General features: G+C 40.1%; 1 protein-coding gene across 3 annotated transcripts in view; it reads right to left on the bottom strand.

The window, feature by feature from the left end:
• Positions 1 to 23,510, bottom strand: part of MICU2 (mitochondrial calcium uptake 2) — a 270,237-nt gene that overhangs the window by 49,821 nt on the left and 196,906 nt on the right. For all 3 annotated transcript variants that reach the window (XM_038387100.2, XM_043504291.1, XM_043504292.1), the window contains exons 3-5: positions 11,543 to 11,574; positions 11,372 to 11,447; positions 1,818 to 1,865 (exon numbers count right to left, since the gene is read on the bottom strand). In XM_038387100.2, the coding sequence (XP_038243028.1) occupies positions 1,818 to 1,865; positions 11,372 to 11,447; positions 11,543 to 11,574 (156 nt within the window). The remainder of the gene's footprint in view (positions 1 to 1,817; positions 1,866 to 11,371; positions 11,448 to 11,542; positions 11,575 to 23,510) is intronic.

A 23,510-nucleotide genomic window follows, 5' to 3' on the forward strand; every position in this document is an offset into this window, starting at 1 on the left:
GCTGGCACTCAAGTCCAGGTTATCTTTCCAATTCACCTAGTGGCTATATGTAGATGGTAAATAGAACTGGAGAGAGAATCAATGCTTGAGGCCCTCTACAAAGTGATGGGGCTGGTGGGAAAGATCACCATTCTCTGGATGCATCCTTCAAGGAAGGGCTCAAAATCATTTTAGTGCAATCACCTTTCTCAGGTAAGACAGCAGTATCTCATGGTTGAGAGTGCTGAATGCTGCAGAGAGGTCCATGAGAATGTACGTCCGTCCATCATCCATTGGCATCAAGCGAGTTAAGATTTTTGGTTTTCTCCTGCTTTCGAGAGTCTAATGGTTTGAGAGAGGCTATACTGGCTAATAAAACTTGGCCTATATGGTTATATAATTGGAATGTATCATAGCTAGCCTAAGGCCTCACTTCATAATGCCCATTATATTCATTTTGTCTTCGAAAGCTCTCCCTGACTTTTAATATTTCCCAGCTTGAGGGACAGACCACCAGAGTAGTACAGAGGGAGGGCATGTATGGAGCACAGGCTAGGATCAGTGTCTGTGAGGAAAGCTAAAAGACACAAGGTCATCCCAACAGACCCAACAAATAATTGCCATTATATTTGCAGTTAAAGCAGCAGATGGCTCTCTTGAAAGCCACCTGCCCTCACTCCCTGTTCCCACTGTAGTCCTAATGAAGGTGGCTACAATAGCACTTTTCATGTCCAGGACTGCAGGCTCAAAGAACTACCTGCCAGCCCAAACATCTTTTCCCTGTTCTTTTCAGTCCAGCCTTGTGTAGCACAATGAATGGTTTCCACATCTTTGTTAAGTGGCGGCTGGAGATGTTGAGGAGGGCTACTGAAGTAATCAGCAGACAACAGGGCAAGCAGAAGAGTCAGCAAAATATATATGAGAGAGGGAAAAAAACAAGAGAAATGGAACGGAGAGGAGGAAAGGAATTAGAAGAAAATGGATTAAAAAATGAAGCGATGACAGCAATTGTCTGAGGGCATGGTATGAAAGAACATGATGGGTTCTAAAACAAGAATGTTGTGAAATACTGTTGTCTATGTCGTGTCCTTTATACACCTTAGTATGTGAATATTAGAGAGACAGTGGATGAAGTAAAATCTTTTACTGGACCAACTTCTGTTGGTGAAAGAGACAAGCTTTCAAGATACCCAGAGCTCTTCTTCAGGTCTGGGGAAAGTACTAAGAGTGTCCCAGCTAAATACAAGGTGGAAAAGATTGTTTAACATAAGTAGTTAATACATATTTGAAAGGTGAAGTGGCCTGTTAACATCCCTGCTCTTATAGGACAAAATGAGGGGGATTAATGGACTACAGAGTGTTGTAATAAACCATCAATCCAGTGTTATTAAGACCATGATTTTTAGTGTCTAGCAAAATTATGATTTTAAGTTCCCAGGCTCATTTTTGGAGGTGTTGTACATGACAGATACATACATGATTTCATACATGATTCGTTATGACACTATGCTATACCACTGAACGAATCCTGTTTGTTAAGATGTAAACGTCTCACTGCCAAACTTGACTAACAAATAACTGTTAAAAATACCTCCTTCCCTCCCCTCCACCAAATTCTCTTGAATGGCCACCTATTCAATTCCTCACCCTTATTGTGAAGCTTATCAACATCTTTAAAGTGCTACTAATAATCACTGATAACACAATGGATTCATACTGCAGTCATTTGACATAGTATCCATTTACATTACTTTCCTAATGTGTAGTAGCCCTTGATCTTAATATAAAATATTTTTTTATGTTGGGCTGTGATGCAGAAATCTAGAAGTCATACTTACTTGTGAGGATTGTCAGCAAAAAGAGGTACTCTGTATATGAGATCAGTCCTGAAATAAAACAGTACCAAAAATGAAATGGTGAATTTTAAAATCAGCATATTGATCTGCAATATTTGCAGAAGGCTTTTACAATCCAACTTTGTATATTTGAAACATTCAGTTTCATATTAATTGTATACTAAATAATACAACTTATTTGAAATAAATATTTTTTTTTGTCATTATTTGTTAAACAAAAATTTCTGATTCTATTTTCAGTGCTCTGGAGGTAAACTTGTTTCTCAAGCATCTCTGTCATGTGGAAGTCTAATTGAGAGAATTAGGTTTATTTGGTATTAATAAAAGACCTGAACTAAATGTTTGGATTTTCACTGAAAAATGTCAGTGTTTATATAAAAGACGAATAAATTAAATGTGCTTTGTCACATTTAGTACCTGGGAGGAGAACTACTCTACTGTTATTCTGAAGGATCAAAGTATTTCATCCTTTGGCAGCCTTGAAAAGGCGGAGAATAGCTTTCCTTTAATTCTCAAGGGGAATATGGCAACACGCAAAGCTGCCAAGCTGCTAGATTGCACTGATAGTACTGCTGGGCTCTGTGCCAAAAGGAGGCTTTTTTTTTTTTTTTTAAAATAGCAGCATGTCCTTTCTACAAGGTGAAAGTGTTTTTCCCCCCCTTTTGAAGGAAAATTCCAGAGTTTTCCTTTGAAACACCGATTTAAATGAAAAGCCTGAACAAAGATGTGACAGTGTCAAAATAGCAGCATACAAGCTAAAGGCAGAGAATATATAAAGCTGATGGTTAAACAACAGATTCCTACGCATCTGCCCTATGACAATGTTTTAAGAAAAACATTTAAAGGGCTTTTTATGAACAGCTTTTAAAAATACTTTTAACTTGTGAAGTAAACACTGTATAATGTAGAAGCTGTTTAAACAGGCATGTTTAAACTAAACTCTATTCAAAGATAAACATAATTTTTATAATTTATATTTAGCTAATTGATAGATAAGGAATCCTCTAAAGCCTCAGTGATAAACAAACTTGATTAATCACTATGCTGAGCCAATAACATTTTTATTTGCTTTGAAATAATTTAATATTTTAAGTTTGTCATTTTATACTAACTCCAGAATTTAGAAATATTCATTTACTGAAAGCAGCATTTTTCTGGAGAAATGAGCGCAGGGCTAAAACTCAGGAGAGTGAGTTCTAATTCTAATTCTGCCCCTGACACGCTGTGTGGATTTGACCAAGTTCAATATCTTCATAAATGATCTGGAGGATGGTGTGGATTGCACTCTCAGCAAATTTGCGGATGATACTAAACTGGGAGGAGTGGTAGATACGCTGGAGGGGAGGGATAGGATACAGAAGGACCTAGACAAATTGGAGGATTGGGCCAAAAGAAATCTAATGAGGTTCAATAAGGATAAGTGCAGGGTCCTGCACTTAGGATGGAAGAATCCAATGCACCGCTACAGACTAGGGACCGAATGGCTCGGCAGCAGTTCTGCAGAAAAGGACCTAGGGGTGACAGTGGACGAGAAGCTGGATATGAGTCAGCAGTGTGCCCTTGTTGCCAAGAAGGCCAATGGCATTTTGGGATGTATAAGTAGGGGCATAGCGAGCAGATCGAGGGACGTGATCGTTCCCCTCTATTCGACACTGGTGAGGCCTCATCTGGAGTACTGTGTCCAGTTTTGGGCCCCACACTACAAGAAGGATGTGGATAAATTGGAAAGAGTACAGCGAAGGGCAACAAAAATGATTAGGGGTCTAGAGCACATGACTTATGAGGAGAGGCTGAGGGAGCTGGGATTGTTTAGTCTGCAGAAGAGAAGAATGAGGGGGGATTTGATAGCTGCTTTCAACTACCTGAAAGGGGGTTTCAAAGAGGATGGCTCTAGACTGTTCTCAATGGTAGCAGATGACAGAACGAGGAGTAATGGTCTCAAGTTGCAATGGGGGAGGTTTAGATTGGATATTAGGAAAAACTTTTTCACTAAGAGGGTGGTGAAACACTGGAATGCGTTACCTAGGGAGGTGGTAGAATCTCCTTCCTTAGAGGTTTTAAGGTCAGGCTTGACAAAGCCCTGGCTAGGATGATTTAACTGGGACTTGGTCCTGCTTTGAGCAGGGGGTTGGACTAGATGACCTTCTGGGGTCCCTTCCAACCCTGATATTCTATGATTCTATGATTCTAAGTCATTTCTCCTTTTCTCTCAGTTTTCCCACCTGTAAACATGGGGATAAATGATACTTAGCCATCTACCCAACAGCTGTGTTATGAAGACTAGTAAAGTTATGTCTGTATGGTACTATGACCATACAAAACACTATGTAGATACTAAGTATTATTTATATTTCAAAAATTGTTTTTATAACTTGAATATACAATACTGTATTAGTTCTTTAACATAAATGGCATAAATTATTTGTATTTATTATTTGTACTGTGGTGGTGCCTAGGAGCCCTAGTCATGGACCAGGACCCCCTTGCGCTAGGCACTGTACAAACAAAGAGCAAAAAGATAGTCCCTACCAGTGATGTAGCGCTACTTTTTATAGTGTTGGAGCCCATTCAGAAACGATCTGAAGTTGTGTGAGATAGTCTCCAAAACCTAGTCTGTGTGTGATGTCACCATAAAATAAAGTATCCATAGTCAAAACCTAACTAATATTTTACCAGTAAATTTTATCCAGTTGAAAATCTGTGCAACAGCAATTATGAGACTTCACACATTAGTAATAAATACACATATTGTATCAACATAAAACATGGATAATTCAGCTTTTATATGCCAAACTGTAAACTATATAGCAAGACACGTCCAAAGCACACATGTAGTTAATCAAAAAACCCACTGGTGACCTGACAACATTAGTATTCTCTTCAAACTTCAATAAAGCATTTAAGATTCCAAAAAAGTATTTTACATTGGTCTCAAACTTTACTCAGGTGTTGAGTTTAGAGTATGCAGATTTGGAATGGTATCAGGTGATTTTCTCTATAATATAGGATTACCGACTTCTATCCTAGAGCAGGATTATGAACAAAGGTGCACAATGAAACATTTTTTGTCTGCTTAAGACAGAGAGAGAATAGGAAGAACTAGTTAATTAGCATTGCTCATGGACCTCTGTGGCTTGCGAGTTTATCCTTAATTGGCTGAATTTTCAAGAGCAAAGGATTCGAGTCATCATTGCATTACTGCAGTTTTGAGTTAGCATACCTCTACAGGAAGTAAATGGATGGAGTTATGCTGCTACAAAGGGGAGTGATGCAATGAGGATTCAAACCCCACATCTTTATAACTGAACCCACAATTTTGCCCATGGAAAAACTTGCAATTTGAGCACAAACAGCAATTGCTTTTCATTCACCAATCGTGTAGCTGGGCACCAAATGCAACCAAGTGTTGTCATAAATATACAGACCAAAGTACTAAGTACCAAATACACAGATCCAAATTACTATGGAATTTTAAAAACACAACTATTAAAACAACCAACTAAAAAGATCAAAAGCCCCATGGCTGAACCTTATTTTATGTTAATCAATTTAAATTATTCATGAAAGGCTGAGAGAATGGGAGAACACTCCTATTGGTTTTAATTTATCATTATATTTTCTTCATGTTTAGATGGACCTTTGCCGCCCCAATCTATTTAATTTAATTACCCAGTCAATTTGTAATTGCCCATGACATCTTCCATTCTGTTAAATACTGTGTTAAAGAGATTTAAGCTCATACCTAGTTCTTTGAAATGTAGCTCATATTCCTATACTATACTAAGTAACAGGGCTTATGATAATGCTACCAGCAGATACTGAAATCAGTTCTTTTTCTCATGGCTCCAATAAAAGTACCCATTTTTTCCTTCCTCCATTGAGTGTTTCTTTCCCCAAAGAAGATATCTGTGCAGGATCCTAATGCCAGGGTCCTTATTTTGCTGCCTTGCCCCTACCCAGAGGGTGTGATAGCTACAGGCATCCGTGTGGGGCAGCAACTGCTTAGATGCAGCAGCTTTCTGGAAGAAGCAGTGCCACAGACCAGTCTAGGTGGTGTGAATTGCAGAGCAGTATAGATTGGAGTGTTCTAACTGCCCCATGTACACCTTGCTGGTGCGAGCTAAAAAGTATTTAGTGCATACTGATGTAGTCCTGTACATCAATGCAAACTAGGTGCTTTTAACTCGCACCAGCAGGGTCTACATGAGGCAGTTGGAGTACTCTGCAATTTACACCCCAGTAGACTGGTCTGCGGCACCACTTCTCCCAGAAACCTGCAGATCCTAAGCAGCAGTTGCCTAGTTTGCCTATAGCTACAGTGACTCTTAGGCAGAGGTGGGCAAACTACGGCCCGCGGGCCACATCTGGCTTGCAGGACCATCCTGCCCAGCCCCTGAGCTCCCGGCCAGGGAGGCTAGCCCCTGGCCCCTCTCCCACCATCCCCCCTCCCCCAAAGCCTGAGCGCACTGCGCCACCAGCGCTCTGGCCCACCACTCTTGCTTGGCAGTGCAGCGGCATGGCTGGCTCCGGCATGGTAAGGGGACGGGGAGTCCCAGGGCAACAGTCAGGGGACAGGGGACGGTTGCATGGGTCAGGGGTTCGGGGGGTGGTGGTGTCAGGGGATGGGGAACACGGGGGGGTTGGATAGGGCATGGGAGTCCCAGGGGGCCTGTCAAGGGTCGGGGGTGTCGATAGGGGTTGGCATAGTCAGGGGGCAGGGAGCAGGGAGGTTGGATAGGGGGTGGGGTCCCGGGGGGCAGTTAGGGGCAGCAGTCCCAGGAGGGGGCGGTCAGGGGACAAGGAGCTGGGGGGTTGAATGGGTCAGGGATTCTGAGGGGAGCAACAGGGGGCAGGAAGTGGGAGGGGGCAAATAGGGGGCAGGGCCAGGCTGTCTGGGGAGGCACAGCCTTCCCTACCCGGCCCTCCATACAGTTTTGCAATTCCGATGTGGCCCTCGGGCCAAAAAGTTTGCCCACCCCTGCTCTTAGGGGTGAGTATGAGGCAGCCCCAGCGTAGATCTTGCTGGTGCAAGTGGGTGATGGAGGCTTGCATCTCAGGCTGATGAAAGGTAGGAGTTGACATCTCATGCTAAATGAGAGCTGATAGGCAGGATGGGGATAAGCCATGAAGAGCCTTGAAAGTGAAGACAAGTAGCTTATGTTTGATTGCAATGGAGAAGGAGGAGCCAGTAAAGAGAAACACAGGAAAGGGTGACATGGTCAAAGCACTGAGCTAGGAAAATGATCTTTGCAGCAGCATTTTGAACGGATACAGGCAGGGCAAACTTGCGTTTGTCAAGGTCAGGGAAAAAGATGTTGTAGTAATCAAGATACAAGATGAGGAGAGCCTGGACTAGAGTTTTAGCCTTAAGGAAGGATAAAAGGGTCAGATCTTAGAGGTTATGCAGAAAGAATTGGTTAGGCTCAGACATACCCTGAATGATGTAAGGATCTATAGAGAGGGCTAAAATGAAGATGATACCCAGGTTATGGGCCTAAGTGACAGAGATGATGGTGGTGGTGTTCACTAGTCACTGAGAATGAAGGAGGGAGGACTTGCAGGAGAGAGAAGATTAGGAGTTCTGCTTTTGCCATGTTGACTCTGTTAGCAGTCAGCATAGTAAAATAGGTAAAGATAAAAATAGCAAAAAGGTGTAAAATATTTCTAATTGTTTTTCTACGCCAACCTCAGTGACTTTAAACAAAGACATGATATGTTTGATATTCTGTCTATGACTAAGTATACTGAAGTCAACATATACCTGGCTGACTCGAAGCAGATTTTTACCATGGAATCATTTCCAAAAGAATTCATCTCACAGTAATATTACTTCACTTTTATTACTTTTATACAGATTTGACCACTTTACCTGATGCTAAACTGAACTGAGTTCTTCTTTGTGAAACCTTTTATTCTGAAGAGATCATTGACATTTATTCATTTTCAAGTTTACATTTAATAGGTGCAGTAGACAAGGTTTTTTTAAAACAATTTGTAAACATTATTGGTATATATGTAGACCCTATCAGAATTAAAGGATAAATGCTGCATACATTACTTAATTCTTATGCCTCGGCCAATTACAACCAGATTCTTTTATTTTGGATTAGCAAGCATGTTATATTTTCCTTGTATTAAAAAAAATCTCCACAGTCAAACTGCTAAGATTATAAAGAATAAGCGTGGTTAATAAATAAAATAGTCTTAATAAAATATAAACACAAATATATCCACAAGAACATGAAGTTAATTTTAAAACTGCCACTAGAAGGCAGAATCTCCTAGCTTTCTATTCTGCAATCTAAACCAATGATAGTTTTACTGAATATTTAAATAACCCTCTGATGGTAGAAATAAGCAACCTAAACTGTGCCTTCAATCAGTTGTAGATTATTAGTTCCGGGCACTTGTCAAAGTACTATTTTGTATTTTTATTTTAAAAAATATGTATAGCTTTATACATGAAACTGAATTCAAAGTGTTGGGTCAGAATACTGAGCATGCTTCTATGGCAGCGGTTCCCAAACTGTGGGTTGTGACTCAAAATGGGGTCATACTATCAGCAGATGGGGTCATGGCAATCCTTTCTGTGCAGAGGACACCATTTTGTTCCGCAACATGACCTCATATATATAATGCATGCAAGGTCACGACACATAGAGGATACCATTTTACATTACAAACTGGCATTCTCTACACAGCATGACCTCGCACGCACCATATGTACAAAGTCACACTGGGCAGAGGACATCCTCCCTCCGGTGTGAGCTCACACATAGGGTACATACAAGGTCATATACATTGCGCGGAGGATAGGGTGACCAGATGTCCTGATTTTATAGGGACAGTCCCGATATTCATGACTTTTTCTTATATAGGTGCCTATTACCCCCCATCCCCTGTCCCGATTTTTCACACTTGCTATCTGGTCACTCTAGCGGAGGGTGACATTTTGCTCTTTAAAATGGCATTCGTCATGCTGTCTCGGGTCCTGACAGGAAAGACTTCATTAAAATGGGGTGATGCTGGCAGAAAGTTTGGGAACCCCTGTTCTATGGGCATGATAGGATCTAAAGCTGTAGAAATATTTTCCCAATGTGCTGGTAGCCAGATCAGCAGTAAACCCATTCCAGGGCAACTCCCAGCTATCACCAATAAAGCCCTCAAGGGAGTGAGAGTTGGGAGAGAAGATCCTGGAATGAAAGAGTGGGGATCCTCAGAGCCATATCTAGAATGGCCTAGGGTAAATCAGATGAATGCATGGATCAGATCTAGCTTAGTAAGTCTTTTGAGACAGTGTCACATAACAAGCGAATTAGGGAAAAGTGGTCTGGATTAAATTACTTTAAAGTGTGTGCATAACTGGTTGAAAGATGATACTCAAAGAGTAGTTATCAATAGTTCACTGTCCGGGGTCTTATACTATTCAATATTTGCATTAATGACTTGGACAAAGGAGTGGAAAGTATGTTTATAAAATGTATGGATGACACGAAGCTGGGAGAGGTTGTAAGTACTTTGGTGGACAGGATTAGAATTCAAATAACCCTGACAAACTGGAGAATTGGTCTGAATTCAACAAGATAAAATTCAATAAAGACAAGTGCAAAGAACTATATTTAGCAATGAAAAATCAAATGAACAACTAGAAAATAACTGGGAATAACTGATTACGTGATAGTACTGTTGAAAAAGATCTCAGGGTTATAGTGGATCAAAAACTGGAAATGGGCTAACAATGTGATGCATTGGTAAAAAAGGCTAATATTCTGGGGAGTATTAACAGGAGTATCATATATAAGACATGGGAGGTAAATTTTCCCACTCTACTCGGCACTGGTGAGGCCTCAGCTAGAGTACTGTGTCTGTTTTAAGAAAGATGTGGTCATAGAGAATCCAAAGGAGAGCAACAAAAATAATGAAAGATTTAGAAAATCAGTTAAAAATAGTGGACATGTTTAGTCTTGAGAAAAAAAGACTGAGTGGGGACAGATGTTATAAAGAAGATAATGATCAATATTCTCAAAGTCCACTGAACGTAGGAAAAGAAGCAATCTGCAGCAAGGGAGATTCAGGTTAGATACAAGAAAAAACTTTTAACTATAAGGATAGTTAAGCTCTGGAATATGCTTTCAAGGGAGGTTGTGGAATCTCCATCACTGGAGGTTTTTAAGAACAGGCTGGACAAACATCTGACAGGGATGGTCTAGGTTTACTTGGTCCTGCCTCATTGCAGGAAGCTGGACTGGAAGACCTGTAGAGGTACCTTCCAGCTCTACATTTCTATGATTCTATAATTCCACACCAATGTCTGCACTTTAGCTAAAACTTCTGTGGTGAGTCTTCCTGAAGCAATTTGAGAGTATAGAGAAATATGGGCATATCATCCCATAAAAAAGGTATGACATCTGTGCACCATCTACATCTGCATAGCCCAGAAATGGCAAAGGAGCCAGGGACAATGTGACCAGTGAGAGAGCACTGGATGCCAGTAGTTGGGTTAGAGCAGCTGGAGAGGACGCAGCTCCTGAGGTAGTGTCACAGAGGAATGACTACTAGCGGTCCTGGCTAGGCCTCCCCTGCACTGGGAGCCAGGGGATAGCGAGGGCTTGTGGATGCCAAGGACTCACTTCAGCCGAAAGGGAGTGCTGTTGGCTTCCCAGCAAGAGACACCAGCCCTTCACATCAAGCTCCAACTCTACCATCCAGATAGGGCCTGTGCAGAGATTTTGGGTCACTCTCTCAGAGTAACTTAGTTTGTGGGTGTTTGTTGCTGATGGATTGGTTAATTACTCCCTTATTTGGCATTCTCAATTTCTTTGCCTGTTCCCTTCCCTTTACTCCTAAAAAGGACAGGGATAAATTAAAAGAAAGTGGTAATTATCTTTATTTGCTGGTCCTGGATTCCCTGTTATAAAAATGTAATATCCTAGAGGCTGGAGTAACTGTTATTAGTTTATATTCCCAGCCCCTAAGTGGAAGCAATACAGAAGAATCCAGGGCCTGCTGGTCCTTAGGGGTTGGGTTGGGGGGGGGGGGGGAGTAGGTGTTACTGAGGTCCTGTCTGAACAAGAAAGAATAAGGGATTCGACCACCCTTGGAAATCAGGGATGCCCCAGAACAGAAGGGTACATTGTCAAGTATGATTTTTATCCAAGGTTTCTTTTCTATAAATTTTCAGTGCATCCAAATTACACAAAATCTATCCAACAACCTGTTGGGGTTTAACAAACAAAAGCCTACTTTGGGCTACAACCCAACCTTCTAGTAACTGGCTGTAGAGCTCTGCCTCTTCCATAGGCAGTGTCAGCTAGGTGTTTTTACAGAATTTTCTGGTGTCCTAGGAATGCTTGAATGGGTCTTCAGTTCCCAGCCCTGTTTCCTTGTCTTGAAAAGCTGAGAGAGATCTCAGCAGGGAGTTAACTTCTTGCTAGCTGGAAATCAAGTTGGGCTTGTAGAACCTTCTTTAAAATATATTCACATAAATAATTAGGTCCAAAAATATAAGATGTACTTTCAGTACCGAAGTGTGTTACCTTTATCGCCGAGGTCTCTAAAAAAGGTTGGTCCTGCTTTAGCCTTTGTAACATTTACCAGAGCGGCATCTACCTCCTTTAAACACACAAATAAAAAAAATCAGTTGTGAAACAGAGTTTTAGTAACAGAAGGAATTAGAATTCTTTTTGAGAACAGAACATTTTGCTTACCTTTTTTGTCAGTTTCTTGGCCATTGCTGTACCTGTAATAATAATAAAAAAACATCATTCAGTAACAAAACTCTGACTTGAAACTTTGATCTGTAGCATTTCTTCAGATTTTTATGACAAAATGGTAAGTAATATGAAACAGAATATTTTATAGCCGGCAGTTTGTTTCTAATTTCCACAATGATCAGGCAAGGACAATGTTCAAAAATAGTATGACTAAGCAGTTCAAATGTTCTTGCAACACAGATGAAACCACAAATAGCTTCAGGTATTTACTACTAGCTCAGCAGTGTGCTTTTGCATACACTGTGCTATAAATTCTTAAACTATTCATACACATATATGCACATAACATATGTTGAAATGGAGTCAAGCACTCAAAAGTTAGGAAATGCCAGAATTAAAGTTCTTTTAATGTAGTTTTTAAAAATCCAATTCCTTACGTTGTTAAAAAAGCAAACTGAAAAAACAAATTTCATAGCATGGAACCATATTGACCCCCACAGGTCATCCGCAGTGCCCCCTTTCCCATATCCTGAGTAACTGGTATCAGTATTAGGCTGCTCTCCTCTATGTGAACCATCCACTACAGGCAGGGGTGGGCAAACTTTTTGGCCTGAGGACCACATCAGGGCTCCAAAACTGTATGGAGGGCCAGGTAGAGAAGGCTGTGCCTCCCCGAACAGCCCCAGGGATCCCCTGCCCCTTATCCAACCTCTTGCTCTCCACCCCCTTATCATGCTGCTCAGAGCCATGTCTGGCAGCTGCTCTGCCAGGCCGGAGCCAGCCACACTGAAGCGCTGCCCAGTCAAAGCTTGCAGCCCGCCACCCAGAGCGCTGGTGGCATGGCGAGCTGAGGCTGTGGGGGAGGGGGGACAGTACGGGAGGGGCTGGGGGCTAGCCTCCCTGGCGGGGAGCTCAAGGGCCGGGCGGGACGGGCCCATGGCCCGTAGTTTGCCCACATCTGCACTACAGGGGAATGTGACACATATCTAGCCAGTGGAAAGCACAGTGATACTCTTGACAGCTGTGAAACAGAGATGGAGACACAGAAATCCTGGGTTCAGTTGTAGGTTCTGGAAGGAAGTGTGTTCCAGTGGTTTAGATCTTTCTGCCCTTGTCACCTCAGTTTGTTCCTGTCCCTGCGATGTTTCTATCCCCTCTGTAACTCCAGTCCCTGCCCCATCGGGCTCCCATTGCTCCCAGTTTACCTCCGTCCCCCTTCTTTCCCACCCCCTTAATTCTAATTCTTTTCAATACAAGTCAGGTTGTTTCCTCCTCCTCCATGCTGCTTGGGTGCTAGCAGAGAACATTGAGAACACAGGAGAGTCTTCCTGTTATTGGTTCTGGTACTTAGTGCACAGTGACTTCAGACAAGGGGGAGGAACAATTCTAGGTAAAGACCCACTCAGTTCCTCAAGTCCCAGGATGGAGCATGCTCAGTTGTTCTGTGGGGACTGTGTATGTGAAGTTCAGTTAGCAATAGCTGCTATGTGAGGATGGAGCACACTAGTGAAGACAGAATCTTCGACGAATAATGATGGTGGCCTCTAATAAACTATTGAGCATGTGCTAACTACAATTGTCAGAGGGTTATAACTTGGTCAAATATGGATGGATTTTCACAGGGATAGCAAAAGATAACAGTACAACCCCACAGGCAAATTTCAAGTACCTGCTTCAAATCACTGAGGTGCTAAAACTTCTCCATTAAATGGTCATATGACTTTTTTTTTTTTTAAAACATGTGGACAAAATAATGCATTTCCCCTATCCTTGTTATCTGAAACAGCAGAACCATTTTTGCTGAAAAACTTCCCCAAAAAATTCAGCAGATAGCTGCCACAGAACATTTCAAAGTTATAAACTACTGAAATTCGGGTATTTTTTATAGAAAAAGTTTGGGGCCCTCAGCTATAGGTGTTGTTACTCAGCCCACCTTATTTATTTATACATATGAATATCAGCATACGTATAAGTGTATTATACACAGAAAGACAAGGTGGGTGAAAGAATATCTTTTGTTGGACCAACTTTTGTAGCTTGTTAATACTCTTCCAGTCATACAGGGGAAAGAAAGGGAGAGAGGGAAAAAAAGACAGCGTGGGGGGAGTGTTAGTGGTTTACAGACTGTTGGTATAAGCCATGAATCCAGTATCTTTATTCAGTCCAGAATTTTTAGCAAAGTTATGAATTTAATCTCCCAGGCTCATCTTTTGGAGTTGTGCAGATTCCCTTGAGAATGAGAACTGAGAAATCACATATGGAGTGATAATTTTGTGAAAAGTGTTTGCCCATGGATGTTTTTGTCTTTCGTCAATTTCCTGAGAGAGTTCATTTGAGAGCATAGTGCTTGTCTGGTTTCAGGAACACAGCTGTTCTTCAGGCATGTAGTGCACTGGATGAGGTACACCACACGTTGTGATAGGCATGTATAGGAGGACCCATGGATCTTGAATGTTACATTGTGTGGGGAGGCATTGATCATTATAGTAGTGGAGGTATGTTTATAGCAGGGGTAGTCTATTTTTTGCCAAGGTCCAAATTTCTTGGTGAAGATAAAGTCAAGGTTCAGACTCCAGAGAAAATAATAAAAAATAACAAGTAAAATAAAAAGATTTCAGGGTCCATTCAAAAGCATCTGGCGGTCTGAATTTGGCCAATGCTCTGCCTATTGACTACCCTGGTCTACAGGCTTTACATGTGTTGTTCTGGCAAGGTCTGGTATGGCTTTCAGTTTGTGTCCCCTAGTCTGTGGGGAGCTTGCTTCTGATGATGAAGTTGAAGAGACTGGGGCAGGGGGAGTAGTATTTGAAGGCCAGAAGAGGTGGTTCAGGACAGATTTCTTTCAGATATGGTCCCCATCGAGTATGGGTTGTATTTATTTGATGATAAATGATATGGGTTGCAGAGTGGGGTGGTAGGTCACAACTAGGGGGTGTGGTCAAAGGGGCTTTTATTTCTATATTGAAGCAGATTCTCTCAGCTATTTGGATGGCCCATTCCATGATGCAATCTACTTCTGTGGTGGAGTGTCCCTGTTTGGTCAAGGGTGTTTTTGAGTGTATTAAGGTATATAACCCGGACTTTCTCCTCAGAGTATATTCTGTGGTATCTGAGTGCCTGGCTGAAGATAAGAGATTTCTTGGTGTGTTTGGGGTGGTTACTAGATCTGTGAAGATAAGTGTGGTAATCTGTGGGTTTCTTGTATATAGTTGTCTGCAGAGTTCCACTGCTGAAGATGATATCCATTGAAGAACACGAGTTACAGAAAACGTAACTGTCTTTTCTTCTTCGAGTGCTTGCTCATGTCCATTCCATATTAGGTGACTCCAAAGCAGTACCCCTGGAGGTGGGTAGGAGTTCACAGATGTGGAGATTGCAACACAGCTCTGCCGAACCCAGCATCATCTCTGGCCTGCCGAGTGATGGCATAACGAGCTGTGAACGTGTGAACAGAGGACCACGTTGCGACTCTATAGATGTCCTGGATAGGGATGTGTGTCCCCTGGCTGAGTTCCATTCAGGACTAGAACTTCAAGAACTACTACTAAGGGTAACTAATTCAACTACTAACAATATACAACTATATTACAGATTTTTCAAAATTCTCAAGAAAGAACAAAACTAGCCAAAGCAGCAGATGTTCCAGCACCATCACTGGCGGCAAGGAGGAACTGAGGGTGGGGGGAGATGGCAGCGCCTCTTATACAGCGCCATGCAGTTGCCACTCCAGCAGGTGCCAGGGCCAGACCCCTATGGATACTGCTGAGGGAAAAACTTCTGGCACCAGTGCATGTGGCGAACACATACCCCTAATATGGAATGGACATGAGCAAGCACTCAAAGAAGAACCAAGGATCAGAAGCTGAATACTAGAGCCAATGGGTGCGCCAGAGATTTGGTCAGGAAGTGGAGTCAGGGGTGTCAAAGATGGAGAAGGGAAAGGGCTGAAGTGGGCACAAGAGCAGATGGGGCAGGAGCAAATGCAACTGCAGGCAGGGAATGTGTTGAGCAGCCAGTGAGCTCTGGCTCTTGCTGGGTTAAATAGTAGTTAGTTCTATCCCTCCACCAATCAGGAAGTGCAGTCAGTTAGGCAGCCTGTTAGGATCAGCTGTGTTCACTATGTTGCTAGGAGACTGCCCCTATTGCAGCTGGCTCCCTGACAGGCACAGAGCTGGCCTCACAGTGCTTAGCTCAGCAACTTTGTCACAGGTGATGCTCTTATGCTGTTACAGGAATCATTTGCTGAAAACTGGTCAAACATGCTGATTTAGTGCTCTAATTACAATGATAAATTATGCTAGGCATGATTAGTAAGGATCCCCACTATAATGTCCACAATACAACAGTGCATATTAAATCATGGAAGTTGGAAGCTGCAGACCAAGTAACAGTTTATGTATTTTATCCTTTGAAATAAAAAAAATGTATCCAGGTGATGACTGTTTCCAGTAGATTTTTTTCATCTGAATGGGCTGCAGAAAAGATGGGTGGGCAGGCAGATTGATGAACTTGTCTATTAAGAAAGGACTGCTTTTAGCAGCCAAACTGGACATGTAAGCAGAATGGCCAGGGAAGAAGAGTGACATCAACTGAGGTTGGGGGAGAGAAACTGAGCAACCAAACCTGGAAGGAAGATATGAATTGTGAAGGGTAGGAAAGAGAACAACATGAAGTAAAGAGAAAGACAGTAGGCAACGGGGATTTGAGAAGCAAATGAAAACATTTTACCACTATTCTTAGTACAGGAAATGCTGCAAATACTGGGTGTAGTAATGCTGATTTCTTTTAATGGCATCCACTAGAAATAGGTTTAAAAAAATCTACATTGTTACAATTTATTCAAATTAATGTGGTTTACTGAGTCATAGCTAGTAAGCAAAAATTTATGGAAAGTAGTAACCTTGTTGAATAGAAATTTCAAATTATTCATTATTAGTTTTTATATGGTCATGTGATTAGTATAGTCTATTACAATAGACATTTTAAGGCCCTTTTAACAACAAACTACATACAGGAGTCTCCTTTCAAAAAAATTTAAAAATATTTTATAAGATTTCAATCCAGTTATCCTTTTAATACAGTAGCCATACACATCATTTGGAAAACAAGCTTAAACCAATGACTAAATTTCACATAGAGAAATATTGTAACTACTATTGTAGTTTTCATAATATTTCTTACACACTGGTTTAGCCCTTAGTGCTTGTCCTTGTTATTGATTCAGTTTCTCGCAAGGAGTTCCCTTTGGAACTCTAGCAAGGCCAGCTTTGTTAATATCATGCACTGGCCCATCAAATGTGTGGCTCTCTGAAGAACAAGGTCTTCTAAGGCCTTGTCTACATTGGAAACAAGGCTAGCTCCTGTCTAGCAAGAGCCATGCTTTAACATGGTTTGCTAGAAAGGTGCCAACAGTTTCCCTAGCCAGTGCAGACGAGGCCTTAAAAACATGCCATTAATATGATTTATTTTAAAAAGGGGCCCCTTGCATCCTTAAAAGATTATGGGGACATGTTAAAGCTATCATTCCTGACACTTGACCACATATACCAAAACCCAACTCTTTGTCTGAGGAATACAGGTGGGGAATATAACTAGAACCTATTTGTTGAGTAGCAAAACTTATGAATGCAGTTTTCTGCAATTTTAGTCAAATTCAAAAACAGTGTATTTTTATATATACCCACAAATCAAAGATTATAAAATTCATTTACAGTAATAAGACTAATCAGTGCCTTAAAACGTAATTTTGAATTTTTATTTTTATGAGCATGGAAGAATGGAAAATACTTCTTTTGCTACAGATCTTCCAAGCCCATGATGGAATTTTGACTCAGGAAATAACAAAGTTTTTAAGTCCCCTCCTATCTAAGAGATTCCATCATCTGATTTTTGCTATTTACAGTGGATCTACAAAGCAGCAATCAGGTACAAGCACATCTTGTTACAGGCAAAGGGCCATTTTAGATTTACGAGTGAAGCTTCATTAAAAGCGTACATAAGAATAAAAAAAATGTATTTGCCTCCAGCCAAGAAAATGTAGTTAGTTGACAACCATAGCTAAGAAAACACCACCAAGAGCAGCTACTTCAGTTTTAATTTGCCATAGGCAAGCACCGTCTTTTGTCATGTACATTTTTGACAATAGAAATGTTTCCATCATCTCTTTACACTAACATGCGGAATGAATTTGACATTAGTGCTAGGATTAGCATTGGAACAGTACGGAATTAAACAAGTGCACGCTTGCACTCAGTAACACCTATTACTTCCACAGGGTTAGAAAAGGCTTAAAACTGACAAAATTGATAAAAGGTATTATCAGAGTAAAAAAATCTTATGAACAAAATCACTAACATCTCCCATTTTGATGATAAAAATCAAAAGCCGAAGTAAGTGGGAAACTTAACTCACACTCCGAACAAAGCTGAATTTTTCATGTCTGTATATTTATTTGTTTTTAAATAAGGAAAATTCCATGCAAACTAAAAAAATGTATAAAACCCCACCATACACTAAGTGCCATGTCTTTAATTTAGAACAATTGCCCAACAGATATTTTTGTTCAGGAAATAAACAGACTACCATCACCTTGACTTAGCAAAGTTACTGAGAAAATTTCAGTAGGATGCCATTTTGGCGATATTTCAGATGCAGGCACAGCAATACCTAGCTTAGAAAAAATAACCCAACAAGATTTCTCCCTCAAAATCTGCTTTTTAGTTGTTGCCTCCCCTGCTACTTTTGGTGGAGTTTGGCAAATGCAATATCTCATCAGCATTCATCACATGTTACAGCTTCTTCTCTAAAGAATAAAGAGAGCAGGATTAATTGAAGTTACAATTGCATTAACTTAGGCTCTGATCCTGCAATCTGTTCCCCATAGGTGTGGTCTCTGAAGTGGTGTGAAGTCCCACTTCAGTGGGGTCTGGCCAAATTCAGGGGTCAGAGTATGTGGATCAGATTCCAGGATTGGGGCCTTATTAAAACATTTACTTTACCTAAATCAAGGTTAAAATTAGCCTAAAAGCATGGGAACATCATATTACTCTGACCTATGGGCTTTGGGCCTTCACATAAACAGGGAGTTTTCAAAAATAGCATTATTTTTCATTGTTATTCAGAATAAAATCAACAAATTGTACGTAGTATTTATTCACAATGACAGTAGTTGCAATAGCTGTTCCCCTCACCCTCTTGTAAATTAGAAACACTAACACTTTCCACAAAAAGAAAATGAGTACTTGTGGCACCTTAGAGACTAACATATTTATTAGAGCAAAGCTCACGAAAGCTTATGCTCTAATAAATGTGTTAGTCTCTAAGGTGCCACAAGTACTCCTTTTCTTTTTGTGAATACAGACTAACACGGCTGCTACTCTGAAAACTTTCCACAAAGTGGCATGCAGTCACTGCTAAAATGTGGGTGGATGTGGTTATATTTGTGTGTACATACTTATACACACACAAAGTATTTATCGCACATATGATGTGCATTTATGTTTTTATTTCACACTTTGATAGCAGGGCACTGGACTCAATGACCCACGAAAGCCCTTCCAGTCTTTTGTTCCTAGGATAGAGAAAGATGCCAGTTGGCCACATCAGTATCATGACAGTACATATTTTAGTACTATTGCTCTCTTCACTGGTTAACTACTGATGGGTTAACAACTGCTTAAACCACATCATATGGCCCATCTGGTACAGTGTTTTTACTTTTCTCCTATTTGGCTAGGATTGAGACTTCAGAGCATGTGGTAGGTAGACAAGTTAAAACAAGGGTGAATTTTGTGGGATGATTCTTGACAGTATGCTAGGGCAGTCCCTAACTCCCACACTGAGAAGTCTCTCTACTTTTTGTCCAAGAGATCCTCAGTTTGGGGATTTCTTTTGGACGCCTTCACCTCAAACTAATTCTGCTTACGCAGGCAGCAACCAAAACACTTAGTTTCATGAAGCTCTGGTAATGTAACTGCAACCATTCATCTTTGATCTAGATCTTATTACGTTCTATTATCATGATAGAATATGTGCATAGGTTCACTCTAGCAGATGACCTGTGTCTTAGTCATTGGACAGAGGCATCGACCTAAATTTACAAGAGTGACTAATGATCATGGGTGCCTAAATTACTGGGTGCCCAACTTGAGACATGTTGAAGGGGTCTGATTTTCAGAGAATATGTGCTCAGCATATAATTATTTTCAGTACACACACAACTTGGAAGAAAATCCAATCTGCTGTCATGTGCTCCTGAGAAATGCACCTAGAGATTACAATGGGCAGTGTCAGGATACGTCTACACTTTGAGCTGGGAATATGATTTCCAACTCAAGGAGACTCTCTCAAACTACCTGTTATCAAGCTAGTGTTCTAAAAATAGAATGTAGCCATAGTAGCATGAACAGTGGGAAAGGGTAGGCACTCAAGAGTGAGTGTCCATCAGAGACGACAGGCAGGTACTTGGGGTAGCTAGTCCCTCTAGACACTTGCACTTTATATTTTTAGTGCAGTAGCTTGATGACACCTAGACAAAATATGTCTCCTCAAACTGAGACTCACACCCCAAACTCAAAGTGTAGACATATCCTTAGAACAAGGAAAAAAATTAACCTCAAGAAGAGAGGAAAAATGGTTTTGGGGTTAAGCCATAGGACTAAAACTCGGGAGAGCTGGATTCAATTCCTAGCTATCCCTCAGACATCTTATGTGAACTTGGACAAGTCATAATCTCTCTGCCTGTTTTCCTGTAAAACAGAGACTATAATACTCCTTTGTCGGTCTTGTTTATTTAAACTGTAAGCTCTTTGGGACAAGGTCTGTGTTACTATGTGTTTGTAACAGTGTCTGCCGCAACAGAAACGAAGTTATGAATGGTGGCTCTAGGTTATACTGTAATAGAAAGAAAATTCAGGGATCAACAATTTATTCTTTAAAATCTACTTTTGAAAGACTCATCTGGGGAGATTACTAGGCTAAAAACATCTTAAAGAAAAATCAAAGACTCTTATGGAGTCAGTCTACAAGTCCTGATCAGCTGTGAAAAATCCTGAAAAGACAATATCTGATCAATAAATAAGAGAGCAGGGTTAAAATAATGAGTTAAGAACCTAACTTTAGCTAGCAATCACTTACTGATACCATGAATTGCCAAATGAAAAAATAATTGATACAAGCCCTCGCCATCACCTGAATTTGCAACTTTGAATTAAAAACAAATATAACCAATGGAATGGCTGATTTAAAAAAAAACAGAATAGCAAAAGTTTCTGATATGATGATTTATAGAGCATGGTTTTGTATCTTTCAGAAATGTATATGAACATTATTTATTTAATGCAATAGTTCCACTGAGGAAATAAGTAGTATATGCACACTGCCGGGTTGAGGCCAACTTTGGCAGATCTCCACTTCAGAGGAGTAGTTGCATCATACCCCAGAAATACCAGATTTCTTTATGAGTAAGGCCGCCTGGGATAGAGAGGGTGGGAAGCTGTTGCAGGGAGATATCATCAAAGGATAACATGATCAGTTAGGAAACTGAAACAGACTGAAATTTCCAGGAAAGCCCATTTTCATAAAATGCTAGAATTTTTTAAAGAGATGGTAAGTTACCAACAATAATTAAGAATCCCAGAAATGATCAATGGCTTTATGGTCATTAATCAGTCTATCTAGGTACATACTGGATTCTCATCTGAGCACCTCCCAAATGAAAAATGTTACAAATACATTCTCTTCTTTCTCTGCCTGTAAAGGTAGCTTGAAAGGTAAATTTATGTGTGCGTAAGTCTATGGGGAAAGTTTATTGTGAAAAGCTAAATTAAGATGTGGATTTTGCATTTAGTTCTGAATCTAGTGAAGTTAATGGTCAGTTCTTATATCTTGCAGAAGTGAGTTCCACGGCATTGGTTCAGCTCCCCTGAAGGTTCTGTCTCATGCACTCAATATCTTTGATTCTACCCTGAAATAAAGTGGGAACAAATTCTATAGAGTTAAATATTGTTATGCTTTAGATTATGTGTTCTACTTCTCTTATAACCAAAAACTAGTTTTGAGATCATTTTAACATAGGAGTACATGCTAGGAAAGGAACTATATATATACACACACACAAACATCCACCGATCCATCTCAGTCTGGTAGTGTCCAGAGGACCTGATGCGGGGAGGGGTTCCACTGTGCTAGGCATCGTATCTCAGATCAGTCAACGAGATAGGAAGTAGATGTTCACAAAATGCCTCCGACCAAAATTTAAGTTGGTTCTAGGAGATATGCCAGAATTTGATTTTTTTAAAAATAATTTTGACAAATAATATTGATGTTTATTTTAAAAGCATTTTTTTCAATATTTATTGACTTAAAATTTCACTCTTGCTGAAAGTTATGGAGTGGGTATCAGACAGTAATTATTTAATGAAAGTACCTGTTAAGATTCAAAACCATCAAAACTCAAATTGTTAGCATCATATGTCAAAATATACAAAATAAATATCCTTAAATCAAACTCTAAGAAGTTCTCAAATAGCATTTTTCTTACTTTGCCTATCCGTAAATTTTGTTTATTACTGATGGAAATATCTTGTTGTCAGTTTGTGTGTGTACAGTGAAATCAATGTTTACTGTAATTTATTGATTAAAAATTTAATTCTTCTAAGTCTAAGTCTTATTTAGTATGACAAAAGTTATCACTTTTTTTTTCTGGCACCTAACAAAATAAAAAAAAAAAATCACACAGATAAATAAGGGCTGCCCATAAAAGATAAAAATCACTGTTAATTATTATGAACTGGATTCCCTGGTTGGCTAAGGCCACTTTTCAGACTTTGGAGAGTACTGGTGGAGAATTCACCCTGTGCTTGGGAACTTACCACTGGCATAAATCTACTCAGCTGCACCTGAAGTAAAGGGAAGGAAAGTGTTCCAGTCGTGGGTGGATGGCTTGGTTGGAGTGAGGAAATAAAGGCCTATGTCTTTATGTGGACAACAGAAACTACTTTTACTAATGTGGATTTTATCTTCTTTCTTCCTTTGATCTTGTTTATCCCCTAACCAGAAACTGCAAATCATATTAAACTGTGCCAAATTTTGTGAAATAATTGTATGATTTAATCTCACACTTTGATATGCAATGGATATTTTGGCATACAAGAACCACAAGAATTATATAGTTACTGAGGCCAGAAAAGTCCAATCAGGTAATCCAGTTTGACCACCTACTTCTAGTAGGATTCTTACTCATGCTGTTTATATACGTATATACACATATGCCAAGATATATTAGTGTTAAACTGTAATTCCAGGTTTGAAAGACGAAGGAAACAGTTCAGTTTTGTTACCTTGTGAAAATTCAGATGCAACAATTCCCAAAACTTCCTACACTGTGTACAAACTTCAGGATAATGTTAATACTGCTCATTCCTAATGGAGCAAAAAGTTTAATAAGCCTACAACTTCAAAATAAAAAATTTGAAACATTTTGTGAAAAATGTCAACTTATTCATGGGATCAGTATGAAAAATGTAGTGCTCTTACCATAATTCTGTTCAGATGTAGAGCATTTACAGCGCTTGCATCCAAGCAATAAATAGCAGAATTATTAGTTCATCAATACAATTTAGACTACTTCAGAGGGTAAGTATCCAGGAGCACTGACATTTCACATAAATTGAATGTGGCCTCAGGAGTCCCATAAATATAAAAAGTTATTTGGATCCAGTTCACCTAGTAGTCCATTTATTATTTTTCATTTCACCCTATCACATTATCAACATTATCTACACTATCTTCAATGTTTTCTTTTTTGTTACAACAATATTTTTTCTTTAAAGGATTAATTTGCTTTCATTACAGCAGCAGAAAGTGAAAATTTTCACAAATATTGCAGAAAAAGTTACTTTATAGAGTCAATAATTAGTTGGAAAGAACAGTGGAAATCTGCTAGAAGGATCAGTTGGGAATC

This window comes from Dermochelys coriacea, chromosome 1, assembly GCF_009764565.3.
Source record: "Dermochelys coriacea isolate rDerCor1 chromosome 1, rDerCor1.pri.v4, whole genome shotgun sequence".
Taxonomy (NCBI): domain Eukaryota; kingdom Metazoa; phylum Chordata; order Testudines; family Dermochelyidae; genus Dermochelys; species Dermochelys coriacea.